The sequence below is a fragment of the Pezoporus wallicus genome, unplaced genomic scaffold (genome assembly GCF_028554395.1).
Source record: "Pezoporus wallicus isolate ANWC-B61680 ecotype Strahan unplaced genomic scaffold, APGP_CSIRO_Pwel_v1 contig_6598, whole genome shotgun sequence".
NCBI classification, from domain to species: Eukaryota; Metazoa; Chordata; class Aves; order Psittaciformes; family Psittacidae; genus Pezoporus; species Pezoporus wallicus.
Genome location: NW_026637213.1, coordinates 64404 through 81340, shown reverse-complemented (window position 1 = coordinate 81340; position 16937 = coordinate 64404). Strand labels below are relative to the sequence as shown.

The following is a 16937-nucleotide window of genomic DNA, read 5'->3' as shown; positions in this document are numbered from 1 at the left end:
CATGGGCTGCAGGTGGAATCTGCTCCACATGGACCTCGATGGGCTGCAGGGGCACAACCAGCCTGCCTCACCATGGCCTACACACGGATTGCAGGGGAGCCTCTGCTCAAGTGGTTGGAGCAGCTCCTGCCCTCCTCCTTCGCTGACCTGGGCATCTGCAGAGTTGTTGCTCTCACACATTCCCACTCTTCTGCTCTGGCTGCAGTTGCTGTCATGCAACACCTTGTCCCCTTCTTAAATATGTTATCCCGGAGGAGATACCACCATCACTGATGGGCTCAGCCTTGGTCAGCAGCAGGTCCTTCTTGGATCCAGCTGGCATTGGCTCTGGCGGACACAGGGGAAGCTTCCAGCAGCTTCTCAGAGAAGCCACCCCAGTAACCCCCGCTACCAAAACCTTGCTATGCAAAACCAACACAGTTTCCTGGTGAGCTTTTATGGCTTTAGCAAAACATGAAAAGTCACAGGGGTTAGGAGAGACCTAAGGTGTTAGTGCTCAAGGGTCTCGGGTACACAAGATGGCTTATGGACCAAGTGCAGTGCCATCAGCTACAGCTTCACTCTCGTGGGAGGCACTTTCTGTCAGCCACAAAAGAAGATGCTTTCCCATCTCAGTCTGTTCAGGAAGCCTGAGTGCCAGCTGGAAGTATGTGTGCACAGCAGTGGTTCCTGAGCTGGGCTTCAGAGAACTGGGCTATCAGAGCAGAGAAGCTTCACACTGTCGGGTGTACCTGTGCAGGCTATGGCTGGGAGACTTGCTGCAAATTAGAGAGGACAGAAGAGCACACACTCCATGTATATTGGACAAGGGTTTGGTAGCAGGGGGGCTCCATGGGGTGGCTTCTGTGAGAAGCTGCTAGAAGTTTCCCCTGTGCCTTATAGAGCCTATGGGTGCTGTGTGTGATATCTAGCTGACGCTACTGGTCATCAGAGGGCTGTAGGAGCTGCACAGACTTTAGACCTCTGGTGTTTTCTGTAATGGCATTTATTGTTCCCATTCTTTACTACGAATCTTAAACACATTGTCTCAAGAAGTTCAGTTCACCATTTCCAATATCCTAGCAGGATTCAAGGTACTTTATTCTCAATTTAGTCGCTTACTCCATGAAGCAGTGTCATGTCAGCAGGGTGTTTGGCCACATGTCCTGCAGTGAATCTTGTCCCTAAGTCCAAATTGTCACTGAGGATTCATGCATCCAAGGTGGAAGAGCCTAAAACCAGCAAAGGCTGTAAGATGTAGGAAAAGTAGTCAGCTTTCAGAGCTCTTACGGTTATGTATGTCTATCAATACCTCCCTGGCAGCTCAGGCAGAATCATACCTTAGACTTTCCCAGGCCTCCATCCGTCTTTTGAGGTACATTAATTAGGATGCATAATGTGTAATGAAAATTTTCCAAGCCTCTTACCTGAAGCATCTTGCAGCAGCTTTACTGTTGTTGCACATCCAAATGACCTCACGGAAGGGTCTTCACTAGATAGTACTCGACAGTAGGAGCTTGGGCAGCACTCTGTTAGGCTCCTCCATAAGCACACTGGAAATGCTATGTGAAAACTTCCAGCTGATTGCTGTTTTCTTACATGAAGGACAGTTTCTTAAATAGCACTTTTTCCTATGGCCGATCTGGTCACAAAACCAGCTAAGGCTGTTGTCTATGCTCCAACAAACCTCCTGAGCATCCAGGACAGCAGCATGACTGACATGGACCCAGATTACAGCTGGGAATTTGCCAGTTCTCCACAAGGTAAATTTGCAGAAGATTCAGTAGAGAAGTTTAAGAAAGCCAACCTGGTCATTCAAATGAGCCATGAGGTTTTGCTCTTCACTAAAGAAAATACATTCCTCTTCAGGGTATCTGTAAGGAATAAGCATTCTTGCAGAGCACTGCTAACAGCTGACTGTAATTTCTTGCTGGGTTAGGAGCCTGTTCCACCCTGTTTTCTCTGTTTTAAAGGATTTTCAGATCAAATTCTGACTTAAGGTCTCCCTTCTGTGGCAGGATTCCTATAGGTGCTCCTGGTATTCCCCGGTGCTGCTTTTGCTTTTACTTCCAAGGGAGAAAAATCTACAGATGGGATCCCAGACTGCAGCCAAGAAGGAAAACTGCTGCCAGGGAATTGGGATACAGTGGTGACACCTGTGGTGTCCCAGTTATTGCAGAGCAGAACGTGTCAGTGCTGCATGTGTTCTCATCGCTGAAGACTTTTAGGGGGCCAAGTCCTTCTGCATAACTTGGGACACAAGGGCTAAGCCCCAGTCTCTTCTTTCAAGACCTCTGCTTGCGCTGAAAAAGAGCAACAGAGGCAGCACAACAAAATGGAGCTCAAACCTCTGCATCTTTCCGCTTGGAAGATGCACCTTATGCTGCTTTTCTTGGTCCTCGCGGACAGCTTTATTCCTGGGAGAGGAATCGCTGGCGTTCTGTGCACAGCTCCGCAGCTTTCCTCCTTCAGGGGCCCCCTGGTGGCAGCAAACTTGGCGTGTCTACGTGCTTGACTGAGAGGTGGTGAGCGGTCTCCATCCGAGTTTCTCTGTACCCGATGGCTTGCACAGAGCATGCTGTGGGCTGTCTCCAGAGTGGAAGAACCAGGAATGGCGCTGATCACACCACCATTGTTATGAGAGACCAAACTGACACCAGAACTGAGAGGTCTCTGATGGTCAACCAGCATCATGTTTGTCTCGGCTGGGTGTCCACAGGTTGATTTGCACACCCAAAGGTGTCTCTCTGGCTTCCAGCAGAAATGGTCCTTTGCCCAGAGAGTCCAAGGCAGGTCTAGGGGACCTCCGCTAGAAGGGCACATGCACATTCATGCCACTTACAGTCTTCTCAGCTGTAGCTGATTCTCCACCCTTTCCCAGTAGCATTCCCTCTGGTACTGGATCCCGCAGGTAGAGCCTTGGAGTTTGATTGACTGCCACCCACTTACGAAGTTAGGGGCCTGTTTTATTCTGCCTACAACTCCAGTTGGTTATCAAGAACCTACACTGGATGCCCAACAGCAAAGTCAGGGTTTAGGACACTGCTTGGACAGCCTGCTTCTCAGAGAGCCGTTTGCAGACACCAGCCAGGCACAGTGTAATTCTATGTGACAGCAATGGCATTTTTCTGTCCTTTCCACTCCTCAGCATAGTTTCTCATCCACTCAGCTGTGCTGGGGCAGCTGCCTGTAGGAGCCTGCCATGGGAGTCAATTGAATAGTTCCCTGTTCTGATGATACAGTCACCTTTTCTTCTTGTCCTCCTTTTAAACCTAATGTTTCTATTAGTCTGATGAACCATCAAGGGCCATGTTACCACAAATATTCTGTGGTGGTGGGGTGTGATATGTAGCCAGGGGCTGTCATTCCCAATGGCATTGAGACAGGAAAGCAAACTTGGAAGGGAATGTCTTGGATCATTTTCCTCATGAGAGCATCTGTAAGGTAAAATTCCACACTTAAGCACTTGGGAAGGTTGCCAGGACATCTCTGGAGCATTCCCCTTCACTTGGAGGAGTTCTCTGTTTTCATATCCTCCCCAAACACTTGGTTTGCACTGACTGAGGCAGTCACCGCCGAGGTGCTTTTTGGTGGTGGTGTCGATGATGGGTTTGGGGTTTCTGGCTGGGTTTTGGTTGGTTGGTTGAGGTTTGAACTGTAGCCTCCTTTTCATTATTAAGGCTTCTGAGCTTTACCTGAGCTCATGACTGGACCATTTTGTCCATATTTCCTCCTCTGCACAAGCTGATCTGGTCTTACAGTTCAGACGGGTGACACGCAGAACTCTTGAGGTAACCAGTCCTCCCGAGTGACTTTTATTTTGACTTTATCAGCAACACACAGAAAATGATAGCAACAAAAAAAAAAACAACAAAACCCACCCCAAAACTAAACAAAAAAAAAAACAAAACCCAAAACACATGAAACAAAGAGAAACCCCTTTATCTCCTTTGAGTCTGGAACAAGTGAGCGCTGTGACTACTTGTAGCTAGGGAAAAAACAGCAGGTCCCTGCTAAACTCAGGGGAAAGTCCACACACCCACAGGCCACTACCACCTCCATTCAGCTGAACCAAGGAGCCTATTCCTTCCCTTTCCCTGTGGGTTACGTGGCTCAGCCCAAGCTTGTCTTCCTTATTCCTGCAGAGAGCCCCATATCCTAGGGCTGAGCAAGAGGATGCCATGGACCAGTTTTCATGTCAACAGTCTGCAGGTGGTGAAGTGGCCACCACAAGAGTTCCTCCCATGTCAGAGCCCTGCTGTGAAAAACATGTACCTCATTCCCAGCCAGATTTTGGGTTTGATTTCAAGCTTATTCTCCTCTACTGGAGTAGAGAACTTGCCTCTATGTCACATCTTCCCTTCATGGGAAGAAAATATCAAAGATAGATTATGAATGTAATAGCATAAAAATGGCTGTGCTCTGCTATGGCTGATACAAGCTCCCTACAAAAAGGCACTGAAACTCAAGGCATTATATAGAAACTTCCTGTAAACAAGGGTCAAGGTCATCCTGACCTGGCAGTCATACCTAGGCCATCATATTCAAAAGCCAGCGAGGAACTGATCCTCCACAAATCGCCTAATCCCCATTTCAACTCACTTATACTCCACAGCATCCTCTAACAATAATTCTTCCACCTTTGTGACGCAGACAATGAATTCCCTTTTGTTTGCAGTGAAATTGCTGCCTGAGCTCAACCCTCTTTCCTTTAGATCAGATTAAAATAGATCAAACACCTCAAGTTCTGCACATTCAAAAGCAAGATCTTTAGGCCCTAAATCAGGGGTTTTGTACCACTCTTCTAAATATTTTTCCACCTCCTTTTTCAACTCATGGATACTTTCAAGTAACTTGTGCTGTAAACAGAGGTAACACAACCTGTTTGGTCTTTGAGAACCTATTTTATACAGCATGTTATCATGCATCTCCATCCCTGGAGTCTTGTCTGCCCAGCATACTTAGCTTGTTCCCGAAGTGAGATCCACATACTTTGTTGCTCAACATATAACCTTATGTTTTAATTGTAAGTGTGATTTTGCCAGGGGTCTTAGGAGGCGGTTGCTTCCCATTAACCTGGACAAATGGGAAGTGAGCACCATGCTAGGAGAGACAGTCACACCTGCAGAGCCGTGAAGCACTCCTAACCACATTTCGGCGGAGTAAGACAGCCACGGACATCAGAAGGCAGTTGAATGTGGCATCCTAGCACGGGAAGCTCACCCAGTCTGGATTCCCAGGATGCTTTCATCTCCTCAGCAAAGGGTCTGGAGTATTTACACAGGACACGATCATTAGATGCTTCAGCTTCTACTCTCAAGCACGCTGTGCAGCTAGAGAGGGCCCTTTGGCCTTCTGTGGCTTTATGAGCAAAAGCTAACAGCGAAGCCTGTTACCATGGGGGAAATGCTGCCCAGCATGGTTGGTTCCCCCCATGGACAGTGGGACCTCACCCATGGAAAATTATAAATAGCACCAAACCCCAAAAATCCAGCTTAAACCCGTGTTTTCCCCACGCAGCCTTGATTGTACCCCAGGGACTGACTCCAGGCAGAACTCACTAATATTGGAGCTCCACCTTGGGAACCCAGACTTCAGTCCTTGTCATGAACTGTGAGGTCTCATAGTTTCAATCCTTCCTTAGCATTTTTAAAGTCCATTTACATACAGGTAGAGTTCCATCTCTTTGTTCCCAGCCTCCTTCAAATCAGCCAACTTTACACCAGCGAAGCCTGTTGTAGGTGCCATAATGACAGCAGTCCTCCTCCAGTGTGGTGAGACATGAGGATACCCCAGAGCCAGCAGGGTCTCTGCTGTGCTGAAGGCTAGCCAGATGCTGGGCTTCATCAGCAGGAGCACAGCAAGCAGTGGTTAATCCCATCTTCATGGCACATCTGCAATGCTGTGAGACACTGACACACTGGAGCAAGTCCCGCAATGGGTTCTAAGATGGCTGTGGGTGGAGGACAAAGGGGAGTTAACTGCTGCCTGCTACTACCCAAAGTGGGGTTAGAGGGAAGATAGAGCCAGACTCCTTTCACAGGACCACAGAGAAGGGCCACAAGGCAAGGAGCAGAGGTTGCAACAAATCAACTTCCTATGGGACCCAGGGAAAAGCCTCTCCTGTGAGGGTGCCTAGGCAGTGGAACAGGTTTTCAGAGAGGCTGGAGAGCCTCCACAATTGGAGATGTGCAGGACTGGCCAGGCCCTGAGCAACCCAGTCTAGTTTGGGTCACCCTGCTGGGAGCAGAGGAATGGGGTAGAGACCCCACAGGTGCCTTCCCAGGGATCTTCCAATGATGCTGTGACTAACAAGTGGGTTTATTTGACTCTGCATTTTTCCTTCGTGGGCCAGTAGAAGAAGCTACCTTACAAAATGATGCAGGCTGCTACCTGCCTTGAGGTGCCAAATGAGGAGGGAATGGAAAGAACCAGCTCAGCTGCTACTACACTCTGAATTGCAGCCTGTCACACAGTCATGTTAATCCAGCATAAATGCATAGCATTGCAGAAAGGGGCAATCCCATCTTCCCTTTCGTCTCTCCTGCTGCCTCTCTTTTGTCAACACTGATGAGCAGCAGAGAATTGATCCAGCTGAAAACTAAACTATAGAGAAATAAATCCATTTCTATTCACAGTGAACCCTTTCAGTTTAAAAATGCACCATCTCCCTCCCTAGTGATTTTTGCTCAAAGCAAAGTGGTTGGGGATCACCAAATCAGAGACTATTCTTCTCAGGAGTATTCTGGAGCACTGCTATCCCCTTCCTTGCTGTGCCATCATCTGCAGGAACCTTCCCAGGGTTTGTATTCTTCTGCAAATGACTTCTCATAGCATTATATGTTCCTTCAGTTACACTTTACTTTATTATTTCTAGCTTTCTCACAAGGAAAGAAGTAACATATTCTTTACTAATAAGTAATTGCCTGTAGCTTCCAGAGCTCCAGTGTACCACAAGATATGGTCTCATGTTCTCCTGCCATCATGCACCATGAAAACACAACATGTGGGACAGATCTACTTTTCCACAGTTCCTGAGGACACATGCAACTAAGCTTAGAGTCAGACCTCTGTGTTTGCTGTGTGATGCTCATCCCCCAGCGTCTGAAACAAGTTAAGGTGCCTCTTCTATGTCAGAGGGACCCATGATGCTGCCAAGAATAAGACATAGAGAGACACAGAGAAGATGTGAGCCCCTTGAGCAGAAGACACATCCTTCTGTGGCAACATTGCTTGGGGGGGGGGGGGGGAATTCTTGCTGTATTGTCAGTTGACAGCAACAGGAGTAATGGGGATCTGACCCTGGCGTATGTGGATCAGCCTCTCTTTTGGCACCCAGGAGACCATCAATATTCCCCCATATCAGCTGCTGGAAGGTCTTACACCAGCAGACACAACCCATATCTGTTCTGGAGCTCCCCCAGGCGAAAACAGTTCTGCAGTGTCCCTGCAAGACTGCCAAGAGACTGGAAACTGAAAGCAGCCACTCTTTAGGAGTTTGTGTGTGATCTGTTGGGGTAACCCAGGCTCCCTGGTTTCTCTGGGTGTCCAGCATCCTTCTCCCAGCCTGTCCTGACATCACTCTTACCACCAGCCTTGGTGCTGACGCCTCTTTCAGAGGTCTTGTTTGCTGGCCATTTCTAGCAGTGCTTACATGCTTTCTGCACTGCCTCTGATGTCCAGCGCTGTCATCCAGCTCTGCAGCTGGCACTGGAGCTTCCAGACCTCCAGGGCCCAAAGGACCCTGCAGGGTCAGATCCTTTCTCTTCAGCTCCCCCTGGGAGAACCATGTTCTGGGAGTCCCACTCTCAGACCAAAGTTCAGCTCCTGTCAGAGTGCTCCTCACCCTCTTTCAGCCCATACCTGAGTCAAGGGAATCTCATAGGACCCCTCTGCTATTGCCCCAGTCACTCAGCAGCACACAACACATTGAATCAGTGCCTAACTCCTTCAGCTCTGTGTCAGGTCACTGGAACTGAGAGCTTTCTCCTCACAGTTCGCATGCTTCTCCCATCCCTTGCATGTGTTGGGCTCCTGGGTACATCTTTGCTCTTGAGAAAACTCACTGCAGCCCTGGGATGTCTGGGAGCCTATCACATATTTTTCCATTGGATTAAAAGCATGGCATGAATGCTGCAATGACAAGTCAAAATGTAACCTGGTTTGCTTGCATGGACTTTGGTAGTTGATCCACCTCACCCTCTGTGTTGCAAAACACAGAGGCTGTGACATCAAAGACATCCTGCGCATCAAAGACTTCGCCTGAGTAGGTATTGGCCAAGGTACCGATATCCATCACCATCTCTGCAGGTAGATATCTAAAGAGCATCCCTTCTTTCTCCCCGGAAGGATCTGGAGGCCCTGTGAAAGAGAACACACTTCTATGCAGCTAATGCTGGCCAGATACAAGATGCTTAGCTGACAAATATGCCCATCAGTGCTGTAGATTAAATCGTTGGCTTGTTTTGGTTTTTTAGCTGCAATGCAGCCCCCAGCTTCAATGAGCATCCCCCAGTGTCGTTCCTGACTTTCTAATCCAGGTTTCTCTGGGATATTCTGCTGTCTGCTGAGGATTGTCATCCAAAGGTCACTCACCTTTTAACGCTGAAAAGAAACAAACAGGCTGCAGATTTGTCCAAAGACTCCATAAAGCCATGATTTCCCAAACATGTTTCCATGGGGTTCTGGGAAGCAGGCCACCACTAGCCTCTCCTCAGCTCCACATCACAGACCTGTGGTGACTCAGGCACTTCCCATTCAGCAAATCCTCTAAAATAGACCTATTCAAAAGAGCTTCCCAGTAGGTGTCAGGCAGCCAGACACGCTTCCTCCTGCCAGCCCTTCTGCAGAGGCACATTGTGTTTTGCCCAGATCTACTGGAAGTTGTGAACTTTCTGTTTTCTGATCCTCTTCCCCTCACCCCTTGTTGGGATTTGTCACCTCAGATAAATGAGTCCCTCTCCTAAGACCACTCTGACGTGTGGTGTACCCTGGCCCTGGGAAGATAGCGTGCTGCTTCCAGGTACTGCAGAGGGACAGAAGTCTGGAGCAACTACTTCCTCCCGTGAGAAAGGAAACGTGTTTGGTGCCCACCCTGGGCTTAAAGCTGAGCAGTTTCATAATCAGAATGGATCCCAGGTTGGTGCCTCGGTAGAAACCATCGCAGCCTTTTGTGAGGGAAGACTGGCTTTCATTCCTCTACCTCAGGGGTGCTTTTCCACACGGTGCCTCTCACACAAAGCCTGTCACATCTTGAGCATCAGCTCTTTCTGGTTCAGGGTTCTGCTGCTTGGCCCTTCCACAGCCACAAGGTGTTAACTTGAGAACCGCTGTATCTGTCCCAGTCACCCAGAGAAGGGCAGCTCTGCTCCTTCCCCTCTTTCTCTGAGCTTAGCTCTCCCTGAGCTTCCCAGTCAGTGCCAAAAGTCTCGCAGCTCATCCCAGCCTGACCCCTGGGAACCTCACTGCCTCCCTAGGCACCTGCCCGGTGCTTTTGCTCACACCATGTCCCCTGCCAGACCTTCCCTTCTGTCTCCCTGGTTTCTGTTTGCAGTCCCTCGCCAAAAGTTATTTGTTATCTCTTATTAGTAAGTAACTACTTTTTGCTTGTTGTGTTTGCTTTAGCTCTGGGCAAACAGCAATCAGGACCTTTTGCATGAGGTCCTTTTGGTGGGTGCTCTACCTCAGGAACACCCAGACCAGCTGATCTCAAGCTGCATGGTCTGATAGCCCAGCCTTCAAGTCATAGCACGAGTTAAAGTCTGCAAATCAATTATAGAGCACCTCAAAATGTCAGCATAAAGCAGAAGATTGTGACTAACTTCAGACTGCTGCAAGGACTAAAATATGAAAGTGGAATCACTCAGAGAGAGACATGGTATCACAGAAATCTGGAAACAACGGAAAATTCCTTCAGCAAGATTAACTCAATGATTCTGCAGAATAGTGCTTTCTATTCCTACTTTTCTTGGTAAGTGTAATTTGCACGCCCAAGACATGTCAAGACAGACAAGAAAAACAATGTATGAAGGTTGTGTGCGAGGTGACTGCTGCAGGTAAGTCTGGAACCTGGCTGAAGCTACCTAATGCCTAACACAGACAAGGGAGTATTTAGTGAGCTGGGCTGCTTCATCCCTGTCCTGCACTGCTCCTGTCATAGCCTGACCCTCCTTGCCCATGGCTCTGCTGGTGTCCCACATGTCCCTGTCAGCCCCTCTGCCCGGGGGACGCATGCAGGCAGTTCTGAGAAGATGCCCTGGTGCTGCTCTTGCCCCGGTCACTGTTACTTCTGTGGCGGGTCCTGTTCTGGGAGATGACGAAAATGCCATTCGAGGGAGTCAGCATTTCAAATGGGTCGTTCGAACGTCACAGGTGTCTTTGCTAAAGATAGCCTGTGCTGAGTAAAATGGTACCTCCAAACCCTGCATTTCACAACACGCTCACTCAGCATAATAACCCCTCAGCCTAAGTGCCCCCCAGTGCCAGGCAGCTCCTGGCACCTCTCTGGGCTCTCCATCTGTCCTTTGTGACTGCCTCCTGGGAAGCAGCAGTAAGATGGGAATAAGTGTCTGTCCTTAACTGGTTCCTAGGAGAAAGTACTTCCTAGACAGGGATGAGGTGAAGGGTGGTTTTGGGGACTAGAAGGGAATAATGTCAAGGTGCTGAGGCTCAGAGTGAAGACTGGATCAGAATGGAGGGAGAGAGTAGTGAGTTCAGTGTGTCCCCTGAGTGAAGCTAGGGGAGAGGGAGCTCATGATGCTGGGCGGTGGAGCTGTATGTGCCTTCCCACCACGGTTCCATCTCCCTTCTCTCTCGTCTTCATTCACCCACACTCACACCACTCTCGCACTGCTGATTCAGGGGAAAGAGAGGTTGGTGCTTTCTGCTTGGACTGGCCACCACAAACTGTTTTTCTTGAAGAGGAGGAAAAAACACCTCCTGTTAACCGTCACAAGTTCTCCCCCATCTTCTCTCTTCCTCTCTCACACAATGCCATGGGCTGTGTAACAGAGGGGCACAAAGACCACTTCAGAGCAGTTCCCTGGGGACACAGAGGCACAAAAGGTTGCACCAGGTTCCTGTGCACCAATACAACTCTTCTGGGGGCTGAAGAGCTGAGTGTAATAAAAGAGATGAGAGCTGTCACCACAACAGGGGCTGCTGAAATGAGGTGTACCACTTGCTCTTTTATCCTCCACCTTCACCACCAGCTGAGGAAAGCTAGAGAGTGAGCAAGGATCCTTCCACAGTGAAGAAGTGCCTGCTCTGAGTCACGTCCCTTCCCTCACCCCCAGCCCACCCTCAGGGCATGAGCTGCCAAGGGGCTTGGTTGTATGACACCCGTCATGAAGGGCTGATTAAGTCTGAAAGAGCCAGAGTCAGTGGGTTGCTGGAAAGTGTGAGCCACAACAGTGGTGGGTTCTCTGAGGCAAAAGGGGCCCCCAGGCTGAGGCACATGGATGGAAATGTATTGCCCTATGCAAAGCTTATCAATCAGCTGCACGGGAGCTGGACTGAGCACCCTCAGAGCACAAGCTTGGGTGGGTTTTCCCCAGCGCTGCTGGATTAGGAGGGTCCCTTCCTCACCCCTCTCGCAGTGCTACAGCCTGCAGCCCCTCTTCTCACTGCCGGCTGCTTCTCCTGCTTCTCCTGTCTGCCCCCTCAGACCATCTCAGCTTTGTCCTATATTGCTGCTGGGCTCAGGATTGATGGGTCACATGTGCTCTGGTTGGAGGTCACCACAGACTCTTTCCTCATACTGCTTGTGAAACTAGCACATTTGAAGGATTAAATGGAGGGAGAGGGAGGAAAAAACCCAAACACAACAAAAATAAAAGAAGAGCAGGAAAAAAGATGAGCGTGTTCTCAAAAGCCCTGAAACAATCAGTGAAAAGCTGAAAGAGGCGGAAAGATCAAACCAAAAAAGGTAAGAGATGAAAGAAAAACATGAAGGGCACTTGCTGGGAAGTGTCTTCTACACTTTTTCCACTGTCTATGTAGAAGCGAAACCTGTAAGAAAAACAACAGCGACCCAAAGAATTTCCACTCAAAGATGCTTAGAGCAGTGTCTCTGGTCCCTCTCTTACACTGGCTTCAGCTCTGCCCTCACGTGCCTCAGACTTTGTACTGGTTTCTTGGCCATGACGCATCTTCTTAGTGATATGGGGAAATCAGCTGCCCACCTGCAATATAAGGGCATCTAGGGGAATGCTTTGATCAGAAAGAGAGAGGCAGCAGAAGAGCAAGCACATCCAGCTGCCCCCCTTTGTTCATCCTCCCACTTCATCATCTCCTTTGCTTGTGCCTCATTTTTGCTGAGCTCTTAAAGCTTCCAACCTGACCAAGCACAGACCTGAGTGGGAAGACAAAGACCCTCGCATCTGCTGGATGCCGCCATGAGGCCCGTGTTCCCAGTGCTGTTCCTCACCTTCACTCTGCTGGCTTTCAATGGTGAGAGGGGCTGAATGTATCAGGGAGGGCAGAGTAGTTCAGTAAGCTGAATCTGGCTGTTCCTTGGTCTCTGACAGGTCTGGAAGGGAGGCAGTGCCCTTCTAACCCCAGTGAAGATAGGCAGATACTGCTCTCTGCTCCGTGAGTCCCACCCTTTGCTGAGCCCTCCATCTCATTGCAGCTGGCCACATCCTACCAGGAGAAGCAGAGGTGGGAAGCAGGAAGCAGAAAGTATGGGCCAGAGCGGGGAGTTCAGCCGTGCTGCCTTGCTACCTGAGCCACAGAAAGATGGGGAAGAGCTGGAAGCAACTGCCTGACAAGACATCTGTGCTTTGGAAGCGGCTTGGGGGAAGGTACGCCAGGGCCAGGACAGATCCGTGTCCTTGGGGGGGAACTGGGGAGGGTGTGAGAGACTTTTGGCCCCTGTTCTCCTTCCCCACATTCCTTCCTTCCTGCTCCCCCCTCCTTGATCTCACTGGTGCCTTCAGCACGAGCCACTCACTCGTCCCACCAGCAGCACCCACCAGGAGCCACACGTAGTGCTGGAGGTGGAGGACTCGGGGCTCAGGAAGACGGCGCTGCCCATGAGGCCCCGGGTGTCACTCCAGGACTCTGCCTTACGCAACGGCAACTTCTCCCTGCGCATCAGCCCGGTGCGGAGCGAGGATGCCGGGCTCTACGAGGCGTGGGTGATGCGCAACACCAAGGTGCAGAGCTGCCACGTGGAGCTGGAGGTCATCACAGGTAGGAGGAAATGGAAAACCTGGGGAACATTGGGTTTAGGAGTGGGGAGGTTGTAAGGGTGGGACGGGCAGGGGATGCCGTGTCTGCCAGAGCAGGGTAGAGAACAGGGAGCCGCCTCAAAGCGCACAGCTTCCTGCTGTCTGCTTTCAGCTCTGGAGAAAGGGCTGCTTGAGGGACAAAGCTAGGGCACAAGGGGCAGTCCTAATGTGACCTCAGCTTCCCCCTCTGCCACTTGTTTTTTCTTACAGTAACCCTCAGTCCACCCAGCCCTGTGGTGGCAAATGAGCCGCTCCTGTTGCAGTGCAACTCCAGCCACCGTGCGAGCCTCGTGGAGACATGCTGGTTCCACAATGGGCGCCTGGTCCCCACCTCCAGGACCTTCTGCTCCTCGCATGGGGCTCTCTCCATCCTCCGGCCAACCATGAGCGATGCGGGCTCCTGGCGCTGCCAGCTCAGATACTCCGATAATGAGATCATTTCTGCCATGTACAACCTGCAAATTCTAGGTGAGCTCAGCCTCTGTGTTCCTGCTCCAGCATCCCCAGGTTGCTCAGTCTGATGTGACTGGCCAAACCCAGTGGCCTCAGCTTTCCAGCTCCCACCCCGTCCTCACCTCCCTGTGGAGCTCTTTCCAGCTACCACCCCACTTTGTCCTCTCTCTGGCTCAGGTTTTGAAGGCCCAGCCAACCCTGTGGTCTATGCTGCAGCTGGTTCTGCAGCTGATCTACCGTGCACCTTGAGCTACCTTCCCAGTGCCTTTGGGATCAATGTGGTGACAGCCCACTGGAGCCGCCTTGCAGGAGGACACTTGCAAGACCGGGGCATCTCCTACAATTCGAGCAGCAGAAGCTTCCCCCTTCATCTCCCTGCGGTGGGGCTGGGTGATGCAGGACAGTACCGCTGTGCTGTCTCTGTCAGCAGCAGGATGATCAGCAGGGATGTGACCCTGGCAGTGGTTACAGGTGAGGGGAGACAAAGGGAGGTGCATAACTCCTCAGGGGTCCCACGCTGCTTGCAGATAAACCTCCTCGCACGTCAGTGCGTGAGCACGGGTTGCTCCTGCTCGTAAGTTCCCACCCCAGGTTGGGAAACAAGTTCTCTGTTCAAGGCATTGCACTGCGCTGGACTCTGATGAAAGCAGGGGTTTTCCAGGGGAACTTGATTCTTCTTAAGACTGAGGAAGACAAAATAAATTAGATGGGGTAAAAAAGGAAGTGTGTTACAGAAGAAGGAGGGATAAGGAAGAGATGTGGACCTGCCTGTAGTCCTTCCTAACGGTATTGCTTTCTCCTCTCCTGCAGTCACTCCAAGCATTCAAGGACCCGTTTCTGAGGGGAGTCACTTGCTGCTCATCTGCAGCCTCACACACCCTCAGGGACATGAACGTTTCCAGTGGAAGCAGCTTGACTCAGCCCCTACTAACAGCAAGCTGGCCAGGGCCACCTCCCATAACCTGCGGGGCCACAGATTCCAGATTGGCCCTACCTTGGAAATACCCCATGTGTCACAAAAGGATACGGGCACATGGGAATGCAGTGTGTATGGCCCAGAAGGCAGACTGGGAGCAGTGGAGTATGGGCTGCAGATCACAGGTACTGCTCCCCATGGATCCATAACAAAATCCTGTCTTCTCATCCTATTAATTCCCTAGTGCCCCTTCCTGTCTCGGCTTCACCCTGTCCAGCTTCACCCTGTGCTGTCCACTCTCCTCCTCTTTGGCTCCTTGGATCCCATCTTGCTGTTGTCTTGTCTTAGCTCTCACCAGTTCCTCCTGTTGCTGCTTCCAGTACCCTGCAGCCTCTTCCAGTTTGCCTGTCTTTCTGCAGACCCAGCCTTGCCCCAGTGCAAAATCAACCTTCCCCTCCTTCCTAACAGTGGTTGTTCCTTACAGGTGCCCAGGTCTCCAGCCCTCCCACCATCTTCAGTGGGCAGGTTACGTTTGGGCTCACACTCACCTTCTTCCTCCTGCTTATAGTCTGTGTCATGGCTCTGGCCCTACAAAAAAGGGTAAGTGTCCATTACCCCATTTCTGTTAGCTTTCCTGTACATCAGCCCTTATTTGACCTTATCCTTGTTTGACCTTACCCTGGGTGCCCTAGAGACAGCAGTAAAATGTCTCAGGGGCACAGCAGCCAGAGGAAGAATGGGAATCAGGCAGCCTCTGAAGATGTCATGGACATGAAGCAAAAGCTGTATCCTGGGCACCAGTAGGTCTGACTAACCATAGCATTCATCTGGGGGATGTCAGACACTTCAGAGGAAGATTAAACCCCCCTAGAGGACAATCACAGCCCAGCCTTGAAAAGTCTCTTGTTTATTCTCCCAGAGATCAAGCCATGCTGTAATAGAGCAGGGTTAATTTCCAGGCTTTTGTAGGTGTCCTTTCTTATTCCTTATCTGGATACTTTGATGTAACAGTCTCCTGTTCTGTATAAATGCCTGCTGGTCCCCTGATGCTGATCTCGACGCTGGTCTGTTGTGGCTGGCTCAGACCTCACACCTGGGCTGTCTGCTGCCTTAGTTTGATCAGCTTGTTCCAGTATCTTGTCTCCTGAAAACTCTGCCTTGCCTTTATGATCCCAGAGACCAGACCAGGACTGATCCCTCCCCAGCACGTCACTGGAAAAAGAACGTGTTCCCTGAAAATCATTTACACATCAAATTCTTCCTTTAGGGTTTCCCTTTGCTGACCAAGGACACTTTTGCAGAGTAGCTGTGATGTAGTTGCCTTCTACTTAGCTTCTTGGAAAAGGCCCACAGTGAAAATCCCCTTCCAGTGCAGAAGGGGCTGTATTGATTGCCTGTGTGTCACCAGACACTTTACTGCTATCGGGGGCCCTGGGATCTACCTCTTTTCCATTGTCTAGGAAGTTACTTGTTAAAGCAAGATGTGAAAGTGGGTCTGTCTTCCGTTTGTTTTCACCTCATTTTGCAGGAACCTTCATACCTTTAATTATTCTCTCTGAAAAAAGTGTTGTAAAATCAGGCATCCCATAGAACCTGGCAATGGCCTGACCATTGCCCACAGCATTTTTTGCTCTCTCTTGGGCATGTCCTGTCTTTGTTATTCCTTATGCCTATGACACCACAGAGGATAGTGTTGAACCAGCCTTTCCCAGAAGAAACTGCATGTCTCAGAGAGTGGGACTGGGGCTCTTCCCTGACTGTAGGAGGGAACAAGAGCCTCGTGGTTGCAAGCAGCAGGACCACATCTTCCATGGCAGCCCAGACTTGTGCCATTCAGTCTCTCTTCCATGCTTGATATTGCCTTTTTCTTCCCTTTCAGGCACGGTCTCCTGCCTTCCCTGCGCTGGATGGGATGATTGCAATTGCTATGCCGAGGAAGAAGGAGGTGGAGGAAAACCAGAAAGAGAACATCCAGCAAACTGAGTGCTGATGGCAGCAGGGACCAGTCTGCATGGGAGGATGAAACTCTGTGTGCCATGCTGCAGAGAGATGGACACTATGCAGACCTCTCAGGAGGGTCTAGGGATGGCGTGATGATAGCAGGAAGCTGTGGGAGATCTGTACCTGCAAAAGGACTGGAAGCTGCATATGAGGGCAAAACACGACTCATCTCTGCAGCAGCACAGATGCTTTGGAGCTATTGGGAGTATTCGAGCCGGTAGCTATTGCCTACTCCAGTGACACCTCCCTCTCCCACCCTTTGCCCCTCCTTCATGGCCTCTCTCACAGCCTTTTAGTGGTGGGACACTTGGACCCAGGAGATAGCTGGAACCCAGCTCCCTTGCAGCCCAATGGTG

The 16937-nt window shown here is 50.3% G+C and overlaps 1 protein-coding gene across 4 annotated transcripts; it reads left to right on the top strand.

Moving 5' to 3' along the window:
- Positions 1 to 9614: 9614 nt before the first annotated feature.
- On the top strand, positions 9615 to 16937 carry LAG3 (lymphocyte activating 3). Of its 4 annotated transcripts, none has more exons than XM_057404065.1 (9): positions 9615 to 9949; positions 12308 to 12429; positions 12611 to 12782; positions 12947 to 13173; positions 13422 to 13679; positions 13842 to 14135; positions 14475 to 14765; positions 15065 to 15180; positions 16460 to 16937. In XM_057404065.1, exons 2-9 carry the CDS (start codon positions 12375 to 12377, stop codon positions 16568 to 16570), a joined length of 1524 nt encoding a protein of 507 aa, XP_057260048.1. In that variant the 5' UTR covers positions 9615 to 9949; positions 12308 to 12374; the 3' UTR covers positions 16571 to 16937. The 4 variants fall into 4 exon arrangements, with proteins under 4 accessions (XP_057260048.1, XP_057260047.1, XP_057260050.1 ...); XM_057404064.1 differs by having other exon boundaries at positions 11655 to 12429; XM_057404067.1 differs by lacking the exon at positions 12308 to 12429 and adding an exon at positions 11655 to 11905 and having other exon boundaries at positions 9616 to 9949.